Source organism: Etheostoma cragini, chromosome 20 (assembly GCF_013103735.1).
Source record: "Etheostoma cragini isolate CJK2018 chromosome 20, CSU_Ecrag_1.0, whole genome shotgun sequence".
NCBI lineage: Eukaryota > Metazoa > Chordata > Actinopteri > Perciformes > Percidae > Etheostoma > Etheostoma cragini.
The window spans coordinates 15,891,464-15,904,730 of NC_048426.1; the positions used below are offsets into that span (position 1 = coordinate 15,891,464).

The 13,267-nt window shown below is 41.5% G+C and overlaps 1 protein-coding gene across 11 annotated transcripts in view; it reads right to left on the reverse strand.

The window, feature by feature from the left end:
- Positions 1-13,267, reverse strand: part of LOC117935927 (ryanodine receptor 3-like) — a 103,798-nt gene that overhangs the window by 30,044 nt on the left and 60,487 nt on the right. For all 11 annotated transcript variants that reach the window (XM_034858565.1, XM_034858563.1, XM_034858562.1 and 8 more), the window contains 16 exons: positions 8,929-9,202; positions 8,615-8,729; positions 7,769-7,901; positions 6,805-6,908; positions 6,569-6,704; positions 6,196-6,382; positions 4,996-5,104; positions 4,790-4,910; positions 4,064-4,233; positions 3,448-3,668; positions 3,068-3,158; positions 2,138-2,278; positions 1,400-1,563; positions 1,188-1,266; positions 572-661; positions 307-453 (listed from right to left, as the gene is read on the reverse strand). In XM_034858565.1, coding sequence (XP_034714456.1) covers positions 307-453; positions 572-661; positions 1,188-1,266; positions 1,400-1,563; positions 2,138-2,278; positions 3,068-3,158; positions 3,448-3,668; positions 4,064-4,233; positions 4,790-4,910; positions 4,996-5,104; positions 6,196-6,382; positions 6,569-6,704; positions 6,805-6,908; positions 7,769-7,901; positions 8,615-8,729; positions 8,929-9,202 — 2,282 coding nt within the window. The remainder of the gene's footprint in view (positions 1-306; positions 454-571; positions 662-1,187; positions 1,267-1,399; positions 1,564-2,137; positions 2,279-3,067; positions 3,159-3,447; positions 3,669-4,063; positions 4,234-4,789; positions 4,911-4,995; positions 5,105-6,195; positions 6,383-6,568; positions 6,705-6,804; positions 6,909-7,768; positions 7,902-8,614; positions 8,730-8,928; positions 9,203-13,267) is intronic.

The window sequence follows — 13,267 nt, forward strand, 5'->3', positions numbered from 1 at the left end:
GGAAAAAGGCTGCAATGAAACAAAGAGTGAAAAATTTAAAGGGGTCTGAATACTTTCCGTACCCACTGTATATTCTGTATGTGTGCTGTGTGTCTGATACTTCTCAAATGTTTTTTTTAAAGCATTAAACATATTTGATTAGAGTATTTCATCACACCTCATACCAAAGAGACAGAAAAAAATTATTTTTTGACCATTTGTTTTCAGGAAACTTTAGCTTTCGTTTATATTCAACCTTTTACAAACATTTGGAGGACAAGCACATTGGATGTTGGTATTTGTCTCTGTCTTTTTTTTGCACTTTACCTGTGAAGTCTGAGAGATCTTTCGTGTTTTCTCATTCTCCCTCTGTTGAGACATGCTTTCCCCATCCTTAGTCCGGTCGATGCTCCAGCCCATTGCCAGCATACTTTTCATGGACTCTCTAATTGGCCATCTGTAAATCTCTTTCTCCTGAAGCACACAGACAGAAATGGGAAACAAGGACTACCGTAAACCTAGAAGCCTCAATCTTTAGGTTAGCTCTTCAATGTTACTCTTCTTCACAAATCTCACATTCGACATTCTTTACCTTCTCTGTCAGGGCTTTGTAGATTCTGAGCTGAGGGTGAATCTTGGCCTTCTCGTCCACACAGTCTCCATATTTCCATCCCAGCAGCACCTGAGGTACAAGCACAGAGGGATGTTCAAGGGTGATAGCAATCTTCATTGTCTTTACAGTCCCCTAAGGATATGATTTATTATTTGAAAGAATGGGTAAGAGATTAAGTACACATAACACATTAAGAGTCATGTTACACTCAGTTCTTGCTGTGCTCAGTAGTTAGCACTTTTTTAACAGATGCAACAATGCAGGCTAAGCTGTCGGCTCAAAAGAGAACAGGGGCCTTCTACACAGAGACTAGCACAATTATTGTTAGCATGCCCAGAGTATTCCTTTCAGCAGTCACAAAAATGAGGCCTTGCCAAAGGAAACAATGCTGTGATATTGGAAAATATAATTTAACATTTGATCTGAATCATTGTTTTTTTAAACTTTTAAAAGGCTGCATTTCTGCTGATTTTGCCAGCCGTATTTCTTTAGGGAGAGGCATTTTTTTAGTCCTTACAACACTCATGACTTGTTCCAATCGCTGCGATTTAATACCCGTTATTCCCCAGACGAAGGCTCTTTTCTTTGGCCTTACCTTTTCTGCTGACCATTTCTCATGGGAGTGCTCTGCGTATTTATTGGCAAAGTGCTCAAGCTTCTCCGGAAGAGCAATGCTAGAGAAAAAAATTGTGACAGTTAGTCAGCTTTTGTATGCAAATGGTTGCTACTGTCATGTACTGTGCATGTCATTACAGGTTTTGTATAATAACACATTTCCAATTAATGTATGGCTCCAAGACGGCTTACTTAGCAGTACTGATGGGTTTGGGGTCAAAGTTGCCCTGAGTATCTACAGAAACGGGCTTCTCCACACCGGTACTAATGGAGGCGTCCACGTAATCCGGTGGTAAAGCTCCAGCTATGGCACTGAGACAAGGCATTGCCATCTTGAATAGCTCTGCGTCGTATTTCTGCAATGCAAAACTTAGCTTTCAAAATTGTACAGTTGTGCAAATTGGAGTCTTATTTTAATTTAAATATATGTATTTTGTTGTTCATTTAAGGTGGAACTTAAATAAAGTTATGAAGCCACACGAGCGAAAGTCTTAGTCTGGAGCAGTGGGACCAGGAGCAGGAAGAGAGACGTTAATGAAGAAATATTCTAAAAAATGAGGAACCAGTGTTCTAGAAGATGAATGATGGCTGTCCAGATATTGATGTTTTCAATCCGGCCTTTTGCACAGCCTTGTTTTCATGAGTGGGCATATACTGTTGAGAGATGTGCTGAGACCTGCCATCTCTATCACGGACAGACCTTAAGATATTCGTGACAATGAATCCCTTGCATACATACTTGTTAATCAAGACTGTGATGAATTAGGCGACTTTTATTTTAATGTGTGTCACTTTTGTAGAGCATAATGTTTTTTAAGTAGAGGTTAGCCTTTTGCCAAATCCATTTTAATGACTATTGTTCAGGAATTAATAAAGTCACAAAAAATTGCAAAAGGACCTTAAAATGAAAGAACTTAAGTGACCCCTCACCCTCTGTGACAGAGAATCAAATACTCCCCAGAAGATTTTCTTGGTGAGCTGTAGTTCATCCTCGGATGATGTGCCGTAGCTCCCCCAGCCTGATGGGAGGCAGTAGTATTTCCAGTTCTGCTCATAGTGGTTGGTGAGTAACTAGAGGACACATACATGGCAATGGTCAAGGCATGCAGAGTTATAAACGAACAGAATTTAGTAAACAGGTTGCTTAACTGTGTTTTCAGTGACAGGCAACAAATATGCAGCCAGTACAAATGCTCACAACACACTGGCGCTGGACTCTGGACCAAGCATGTATAGCTAACAGCGCGTCAAGAAGGAAATCAGTTCTCCAACACACAGCACTAAGAAATCCAAAGATGTATGTGCATTTATAGAACAAGTGTGTAAACAAGTTCACAGGCTAGTCACAACATATTACATCTTCAGTATTTCTCTTGTGGGTTCCAGACGGATTGAGTGGAGCAGTGGAGCCAACAAGCCTGTTCTCACACAGTCCAATACTTTATCCTCTTGTTTACATTCCTGTCCACTTCTTCCACACTAGATGTTTAACACCGCGGGTGTGTTAGAGATGTGCACCTATGAGTGTGTGTGTGTGTCTCCAAGAGACATAGGTATACTTGAGTATTATCAGTACATTAAATGTACACCTGCAATAGAGTTTTTGGTATTAATCTGTTGGTCCCTCCCCCCTAGCTGACAATCTAATTAACAGAGGTAATAAAGGCACAATCCAGCAGCAACCACACAGACAAACAAAGGTTAGGTTGTGTAGAAAAGTACACTAAAGAAAAGGCAGACAGGAAGCAACTAAAAACTGAGGCATGCAATCAATCCAACATGCAAAAAAAGATAAATGACAAGATACAGGATGTCAAATGGATTTGAAAAGAGTGAGAAAAGTGAAAAATTGTTGCCCACTCTGAGAGGCATCTTGCAGTAATCGGTCAGCAAGGGCACATCAAAGACGAGGCGGTGCAAGAGCTGCTGCAGCATAGAGGGACGAAGGTGCCTGCAGAATAAAGCGAGAGAGATATAAGAGAGCTGTTGCTGCCCTGAGCTGCCTTAAGCCAGAACATCTTTGGACTCTGACCACTTTTGTGTTGCTGATTTAGAGAGATATTTAGGGAAACCAGGCCCTGAGCCATGATAGAGTTTGTTAGAAAGCAGATAAAATGTACTGTTGATCTTAGCTATTCCTTCCAGCTGAGATACAACAACCGCTTGATGTATTATAACTAGTAACAAAAGCTAGAGAAAACCTTTAACTCTACTTGTAAAAAGTTTCAAATGTTCCTCACTTGCAGACAGCCAGCAGGCACTCCTCTATTGCGTCTCTTTGGGCCTTGGTGAGTGAACGGCCCTTGGAAAGGCGGTAGATGGTGTGCAGAGTGGAGTCGATGAGGGTGGCGTAGTGCTCGGTGCCGGCAAAGAGAGGAGCGCAGCGGGTTAAGAGGGGTAGCATGGCTGAGCCGATGAAGCGGTTCATGGCAAGGGCTGTCTCAGTGGTACATAGACCCTCCTGTGGAAGGAACAGGTCACAGGTCATACAACATTTGAGAGTGGGGCCATTACTTAATTTAAAGTGAAAAAATAACACATTCTTCCTCTGAGAAAAGAAAGATTTTTTGTTGCCAGCAGTTTTGCTGCTACAGCCTTACTATGTCTTAACCCGACCACTGCACCCACAATGTCGACCAAGCCATCTACTTAAAACTCTATAACCTTTTTGTTGATAATTAAGAGTAAATAACAATCACATTGATCAGCCAACTTAAACCAAGGCTTAATGAGGAGCTCCTCATTAGTAGAAAAGGTTGTCCGATATAGTTGCTCCTGAAACACCTTGATAAGGTTCATGTTACAGACGCTGGCCATTCATTACTTCTCTCCTGCACTGTTGTCAGCTTTACCCACCGTATCCAGAGAGGTAGCAGCCCTCAGGTCAGGAAGGAAGCCCACTTCAAGTAGGTGAAGCAAAAAGCTCTGGTCCTCGATACCGTACACCCTGTCCAGAAACAGCACCATGGGGGCCTTGTGGTCTGGACAGAAGCAGGCTGACATGTCCGGCTCAGTCACAGAACCATCTGAAAGAGATTGAGATGGGAAAGGAAAGGCACAAAATATAGAGTAAACTGCATAGGTGTGAAGCAGTGAAATACCCTAAGAACAGACCACAGTGCATAATGACAAGTCATCTCTGATTAGGAAAGCAATGTGTATTCATTAGGGGGCATGCAGCAACATGCAGATGAGAGTTTTCTGGTGCTAGTGCCATCGCTTCATTCTTTGCCTGCCGACAGAGCTTGTGTGGCAGTGTTCTAGGAAGCAAATTTAAAAGACAAGTCTTGCCATGCTTATGCAGATCAATCAATAGAGCAAGACAGCTGGCTATAGAAATGATCTGGCTTACTCAGAGCAATGGGAGTGTCCAGTAAAGCGTTGTGCTGATTAAAAAGGCATGAGCAGTGAAATGTAATCAATAACCTTCCGCCTTGCACAGAATGTGCAGACTTTCCTAAAACCATTGTATCTTTACGTGAGATACACGTGGCGTCCTGTAGTAACATGCAAATGGTAGGCATGCATAGAGGTGTGCAGTATGATGACCTGTGTTATTAGAGTGAACATCCTGTAGAGTACCTCTGTTGGGGATGGGCATTTTGAGAGGTATGCTGATAATTCCCACAAGGTCTTCAGTTGGCACCAGAGAGCGCAGGATGGCACGAATACGCAGAGCTTCACCTTTCCCCTTGTTGATAAGCTGAGGAAGAGGAATGGAAGTGAAAATAGGTTAAATCTGTCAGAGAAAATAAAAACAAATAAATTCACACTTCGATCCAACGTACATGCATCTCTGGGGCGCATCGTCCCAACAGATCAATCAGGGCAGAGTAGAAGGACATGATGGCATTGCCCATGTGTACCACCTCCTCCTCATCGTCACCATCAGCAGACCTAACAGTGGAAAAAGTGAAGAATTGAGAAAGAACAGAAACAGAGGAAGAACAGTGACCCCGAAGTCACAAATACATATTTTTCCCCTTATCTGTAGCGCCATTTATCAATTAAGATTGCTTTTGTGTGAGTTGCCCAGTGTTGGAGATATCAGCCGTAGAGATGTCTGTCTCTCTTAAATATAATTGGATCTAGATAGCATTGAGCTTGTGGTGCTTAAAGCGTGATTTATGGGTGTGCGGAGGCTCCACACAGAGCTTTTGCCATATGCTACGTAAGTGGTTTGAAGTTTATACAGTACTTGTGCGTTAGTGTGTGTGTCGATCTCTAGCATGCTTGGTATTTGTGTAGGCGTGGGGAGTGTGTGGTAGAGAGAGTGAGAGAGTGAGAGAGTGATGGCGATTAGCTTCCGAGCAAGTACAGACTCTAGAGACATTTGTGAAAGAAATAAAGTATCTCCCTTTTCTTTCTGACAACGGTGGGAAATCTGTAGCAGGAAAAGTTAACCCTCTCCTTGATTACATGTTGTTTATGGAGAAGGAGAACCAGGAAATGAGTAGGGGATAATGCAAAGCTTTGCGAGCGCCGCCGCAACATGCACTTACATTTTTCAAGAGGTGCATGTCAGGCTGTAGCGTATGGTTTGGAGTAGGTCGGTGTCTCCACGTACGGCAAAGATTTAACGCAGAAGAATACATAACGCTTTAGCACCAAAAACATACATTTTAAAAAGCAATGTATCTTTCTATATGTATAACTATTTGAGTTTCTACATGAAAACATAAACTGCTCACAATAAGATCTCCGGGTTAACTAACCAGGTCATGATTTCTGTAAAAAGACACTGCTGTTAAGTTTTTCAAATGTATTTTTTGGCGCATTGTGAACTACAGGTCTAGTGCCACCTAGTTTCATTATATTTGAGAGAATCTCTACGATCTGATATTTCCAACACTGGGCAACCTGCACCAAAGCAATCTTGACTGATAACTAACACTACAGGTAAAGGGCAAAATATGTATTTTTGACTTTAAGGTCAACTGTCCCTTTATGCGTAATTCCTCAGTATTTATTTAATACATTTTGCTTACATGTCAGAGCTGACACCATGCACAGAGCCCGGCAGGTCCAGAGCCGGCGTTTCAGAGATCTTGATGGCTTCTTTCATGGCAGCCAGCAAGCCGTTCCCTCCCTCCCCCCTCAGGGCAGGTCCAAAACACTCTGGACGACGGATGAGCAGCTTCACAACAACGCTGGAGTTCTCTTCTACGCTCTCACCTGGCACACAGATGTAAGATCATAGGATTACATACATTAAAAAAAGCCACAGAATGAAGTTCAAATCTAGTTGGACCTTTGCTATATTTTTCTGCAGGCTTGAATAAAGACAATAATAAACATTAAATAAAAAGGAAAAGAAAGAAAAAAAGAAAGAAAGAAACTGGATGGCCCTTTTAGTCTTACCGTTGACAAAGACAGCGAAGCGTAGGAAGGAAAGGTAACGCTCCCCCTCAATGGGGTTCCAGCCGATGTCTGGATAACCTTTAGCCAGGAGTATTGGACAACTCTGGAGACCACAGCCTGCTAGGTAGGTGACCACCTATAGATACAGCACATTCATAATCCAGCATAAATCTATTCATCCTAGGTGATTTCAAACTCCTTTTACACACTACGGTAACACAAAGGTTGAGCTGTACCTTGTCCAGATCAGGCTCCTCCAGTGCCAGAGCCAGACCATTGTTGTCCATCACAGAGGAAGCAGCCACATCCAGAGGGGTGGAGCCCCTCATTGCTGGTGAAGCTACAATACAAAGCACACTGGTAGGGTCAACCATTTACTCAACTGTATTTCATATTAGCCCGTGTCTGTGTTTATATGGCAACAAAGTGCTTTCCAAACAGCAGGGGGTAGTGTTGCCACTCCTTCCTTAATAATAATGGTGGCTAATCTGCCAATAGCTGTTTAAAATAAGTGTTAAAGGAAAATATCCTCTAACAATTTGCTATTATCACGTACTCATGTTAGCTTCCACAAGGTTTATGGGAACCAGTCAATGTAGCACTGTGCATACAAACATCTTTAATCCCGTGGTTGTATCTTGTAAATTCTTCATGGAATTTGACAATTTTGTACATAACTTGTTGTTACCTGCCTAATGAGCAATCTGTGAAGTGTGTGCGTTCATGACTGAGTGAAAGGGTGTGAGCATCCAAGGGAGACACATTCTTGCCCCAGCGGGGTGCTCTTGGAGACTGTGGCCCCGTCATCTTTCAACAGAATGAGAGATGAGTTGCTATATTCGCTGATAGATTCTCAGCACTTCCATTCACAATTACACACACACGCGTCTACTAAGGTGCGAGGATAATATATGTGAGCTCACAAGTACAAAACAAATTTTGTGATGGCAAAAGGGCAGCTACATTGTATCACCAATATTAAAGAGAATGCTGGCAGTTTTTAGAATTGGTCTTTCATACATCCTAGAGGAGGTCTTAGAAGACCTTAAGAACATTCTCCAGCATGTCCTACAGTCCTGATGAAGATGTGTGGCTTTCATCCAGTAAAATAATGTTGTAGATTAACATAAGTAATCCTTAAGGAGCATGATGGATAATAGAAAGAGTGGCAGCTGAACAGAGGCATAGATGTGTACCCACCGAGGCCCACACTGCTATTCTCCAGCAGGTAGCTGAGGTGGTCGAACATGGCTTTCTGGTTCTGACGGCTGATCCGACAGAAGTAGCACAGAAAGCGACAGCAGCTGGCCACCATCTTGGGGAAAGCAATTTCCTGTGGAATGGCACATACAGACTAAGATTTTTAAAACTAGATAAATGAAATTTCAAATAAAAAAATACAAGTACACAAAATACACAAAGTGTGTACATGTGTACAATTTGATACCAAGTGGTTTTGGAGAGGTTGTTGCTTAATTCTGGGGTATTGAGTTTATTATAATGACTTTCTCCAGGCTTGTTGCTATAAAGTCCCTTGTCTGTATTTGCTCCTAATTAACATCTAAAAAGCCCAACACCTCCACACACTGCCAGCCAGCCTCACTGTCTTTTCTGCCCTTCATCCCAGATTCTGATGCTGTCAGCCCGAGGAGAAAGCCCACCTACTGGGACCATTTCTTAATTTTTGCTTTTAAAGATAATTTTTTTTCTGTCATTTTCGGCCTTTACTATATAGTAGAGCTGGAGATGTGAAAGGGGGGAGAGCGCGGGAATGGCATGCAGCAAAGGGCTGAAAGTTGGAGTTGAAGATGCGGCCAATGCGAGAAAGACTGAGCCTTTGTATGGGGTGCACATGCTACCAGGTGAGCTATCCAGGCGTCCCGACCATGTCTTCATTAACGCACAAATGATAATACACAAAACTAGACTGAAACACAAGTTCTCTCAGTGACCAATGTTCATTTTGGCGAGGAAGTGAAATGTGTGAAGGACCTCTTTAACGATGTGTGTAAGCAGAGAGAAATAAAGAAGTAGAAGTTGTTTAACCTGGGACTTGTGTCCTCCGAGCACATTGACCATGACCTCCATTACGGTCTCATGCATGCCCAGTATTCTCATTAGGTTGGGGTGCTGGTAGAAAACTTTGTTGTTCATGATGTCACTGGAGAGGGACAAAAGAGAAAATGGATACTTGATATTCATTAAAAACAAATGCATTTTTAGTAGTGTGCCAAACTCGCATGAAACTAAGGATAGCAAAACCAGAAACTATATAAACGTATATATTTTCACATATGAAGAAAAGGTGAGCAAATAACATATAATATATAACAGTAGAGGGGCTCCTCTGAGGAACTTACGCAAGTCCATCAATCATGAGCTTCTCCTCTTCTTTCCCCATACGGACAGACAGCAAAGATCGGATCTGACCGAGGGCGGCCAGGAGGTTGATGGTGTCCTGGATGGAGGCAGCACTGATTGTGTAAGTCTTTCTCATGGCCCGGAGCAGCTCCCCAATGCTGTCATACTGTCTCCTCAGTAGGCTGAACATCTTGCGAACAAGCTCTGAGTCCAGGACGTGACACTCCTGGGCCCAGCTGACCATCGTCTGAGAGATCAGCTCCTTCAGATTAGCTGGCAAGAAAGATGGGTAAATATGACTGATAATGTTATTTCCTTTTAAAAGGAACTTGTTGCATGACAATTAATGTATTTGCTATGAAAAAACTTCATATTTAAGTAAATTGGGGGACTTAAAGCACAAAAGACAAAAAGTAAAGAATAGTGAAAACGTTGAGATAATGTGATTATTGGTCCAAAAACGCTGAATCTCCCACTTCAATTGTAATTTGTATGATGTAAAACCAGTGGATTGGCCCATTAACATTATATTATGTAATATCAGTTAATCCTTAAAAGTATTTTTTTATGGAAATGCCATCTGCCAAGGGACCAGTCACTTCACATGTCATACTCCTCATTAAAATTACATAATTTAACATAAATAAAGCAGCAATATTTTTCTTGGGGGCAGCAAAACAAGCTGTAAACATAATAGTGACATACGTGTAAGCCTAATACAGGTAAGTAGTTGTTATGAATGTGTTCGCAAACAGTTTAAACACACAGACAGACACGCAAAACATAAAGCCCCATTAAACTGATGTTAAAAAGACCTCCACTTGACTGGATGCTCCCTTTTCTAAGCCATGCCTGAGCAATCAATTCAAAGGCTGCATTCCCACACTGGCTCTGTGATGCAAATAAGACCTTGAGCACATAACAAAAAAAGACTGACAGCTCCTTCAAAGTCTTTTGTGTGGCTTGAGTCAAGCTAATAGGACTGTATGCGTGTATCAGCCACCTCTACAAGCCCCAGCTTCTAAAGCAAAAGTAATGGGCTGTGTTTCAACAATGTCAGAGTTATTTTCTTCTATTCTTTCAAAAAGAAAACAAGCTCATTCATGAAAAGGCACATTTTCAGCAGAGCGAGAAGGAAGCCCTTTTATGTAATGAATAAAGGTGAAAGGCGAACGGAAGTGTTTTGACAAGGTATTAATAGTTCTGTACAGTACAATATTCTGCTTCTTTTACTTTTAAGGCATCATTAAAACTGGATCAATAGGGTGTGTGTTTGTGTAAATGTGTGTGTTTAAGAGGGTGTGCACATACATTTGTGAGTCTGTTCTTGGGGAATAAATACGCAAAGAGGGAAGAGGGAGACATCAATTAAACAATTTAGAACCATAAAAGATGAAGTTGTTTATACACAATTGATTTCCTTAAAAGTATTGCAATTAGGTAATGTGTTTTTAAAACCCCTGTTTCTGTTTGGTTGATTGGATCAGTTGGTTTTCCAAAGACTATTTGACATAAAGCTGTCAATCAGCGCAAGTGTGTGTGTGTGTGTGTACATGACTTGATGGTGGGGAGCAAGCAGCAGTAACTGATCCTGTCGCTGAGAGTTGCGTGGGTTTCAGAGAAAGGGCAGAAGCACAAGCTTGGACCAAAATGACAAGCAACATTTCTTCCTCAGATTTAAAGATTTCCTCAGCCAAGATGCTTAACAACACCTCAACACAACAGACTTATTCTGTCACACTATCAAACATACTTGCTTGTTCCATTTCTGTCTATTGGGCTCTTGAATACACCCTTCTAGCACTTTGCCCTCGTTACACCCCAACAAACAAAATTGCAGCTGTCTGGTGTTACATTGATGGAAGCCAGGTTTTTTTATTTTTAAGTGTGCGAGTTCACACACAATCCCTATATTCTCACAAACCTTCCATCAAGGCAAGTCATTGTGTCTGAGCATTAAATACTTCTGGAGGATAAGCCTTTTCTCAGAGGAGGAAAACGACATCTACGCTCCTCTTACTTCATTCCTGTGAAATAATGGCAAAGACGACAGCGCCTTTTTGTATCTTCAGGGTCTCACTGTGCTGGAGGAGAAGTTATGGCTGGAGTAACACTGCAGAATATATCATGTCATCTTCACTCTGGCCATCCTCGAGCCTCCTGGCAAACCCTCTTCTTCTATAAGATTTTATTTTCAAAATATAAAGTATCCCAACTGTCACATTAAATTCTTTAATGATGTGCGTACAATGAAGATACATCCAATTGCAAAGAAAAATAAAAATAAACAAAAATTAGGGCATCACGAAACATGCAATAACACTGGTTTATGACCAAATACCTGCAAAACTAATGACGTTCCCATTAGCCTCAGTTGTACTTTGTGTTTAGTGCCAACTAGGAGATCTTAGCATGCTAACATGTTAAACTATGATAGGGAACATAGTAAACATTTCTTGCTAAGAATTAGCATCGAGCATGTTAGCGTGTTGAAATTAGCATGTAGCTCTGAGTACAGCCTTACGGCAAAAAAACATTTTGCAGGTAAGAGAATTATCCCACAGATATTCTGAATTATTCCACTCCCTTTCTAATGCGTCCAGCTGTTAGAAGTGGATGTGATGCTCCTGAACTGCAGCTGCTACCACAAACCAGCCTTCTAATCAATCATTCGGCACACAACCGCCCACAGAGACCACCACCACCCAAAGCACTCTTTTATTGAGAAATACACACTCCTCTATTTTCATCCAGCCTTGCACCTTGGAGATCAGCATGGTGGTCTTATATGCTCCAGGTCAGGGTCACACCAAATCCCAATGGAGAGATTGCCTTTCAGCAACACACATTTCATCCCAAATGTATCCACCTGCAACTTGGCCACCTCCTGTTGCCAGCTTTGCTTCTAAGAATAGACCCTAGTTTTCTAACAGATTCTCAAAGGGGTTTTCAGAAGTAATACAATACCCTGTTTATTGTTAGTTAGTCCCTATCTACGCAGTTACAGGCATACACACATCTTGTTTTATTGCCGGAAAAGGTTAATTCTCAACAGAGGTTACATATAAGAGCCAAATAGCAGCCATAAATGGAGACATGCGCTATTAAAACTCCAACAATGAACAGCAGTTTGAAATAACACACTGCTGTCTCTATTGAAGACCAACAGAACAAAGTAGACTGTGTTTTCTACCAGTTCAGTAATAATTTGCAATGGACACTTGATTGGTGGCCTCTTACATAGAGTGATACTTGAGATAGAAAATTAGATATAACTTGATGTTTATTTATACTGTTGGTTATGTGTCTATGGCTTTAATCAGGTAAAGCATGTGGTTTTATCACCAATGTTTTACCCCTCTCGACGCTCCTCTCTCTGGTTTGCCGGGGTAGCTTCACTCTGGAGCCTCTTCTTCACCCAGCTCAATATTACCATAATGAAATTGAAAAGAAATTGAAATGGAAATGACTGCCACTCGGGAACTCAGTCCACATGACACCAGCAGACAAATAGAGGCAAAACCTAGGGTACTAGAGCTGCAGTACAGGAGCTCCTGCTTTTAATTCTTACATCCCTCTAAGCGAGTAATACAGACTGAGAGCTCGTAAAAAAAGAAATGAGACTATAAACAAGCTGGATGTAGTGGAAAGTAAATGGATAAAGCGTGTAAGAACGCATGCTTTTAAGGGAAAGTAACACATTTTGCACAAGCAGTATAAAAAAAAACAACTTCAATATCAAAGGCTCTACTTCTTTGCATGTTTTGAATATTTGGACTGCTCTAACTGCTTACTAGTCTAGATCAACGGAAGTACATTGCTAGGATAAGCCTGACAAGCCGGAAGCATCTGGCAAAGCGCTGGATGTCCGGCTTTGGCCTTCCCTTGGTGCTGTGTGTCAAAATCCCTGTTGCCATGGGGAAAAAAAAGAACAACCTTCAAACTAGCAAGCTAACGAGACTATTTTGCAGGGGCACTGTCGCTGCATCTGAAATCTCAACGCTGACCAAGACGACCGGTTTAAAGAAATACAAACAACCGACTTTTAGAGGGGAGGTGGGGCATTTCTGAATAGAGGACAATTATGGATGTGCAGGCACACATACAGTATGTGTGTTTATATTTGTGTTTAACCGTTGTAACCATGTAATGGGTATGAGGATGCTGCGCTGGTTCTTTTACTGGCTGACTTTTATTGGTTTTATTTTATTTCATTGTTCTTTTATTTTAAGTGTAAGATACATGTATTACATGTGTACCATGTATATACAGTGGGTACGGAAAGTATTCAGACCCCTTTAAATTTTTCACTCTTTGTTTCATTGCAGCCTTTTTCCA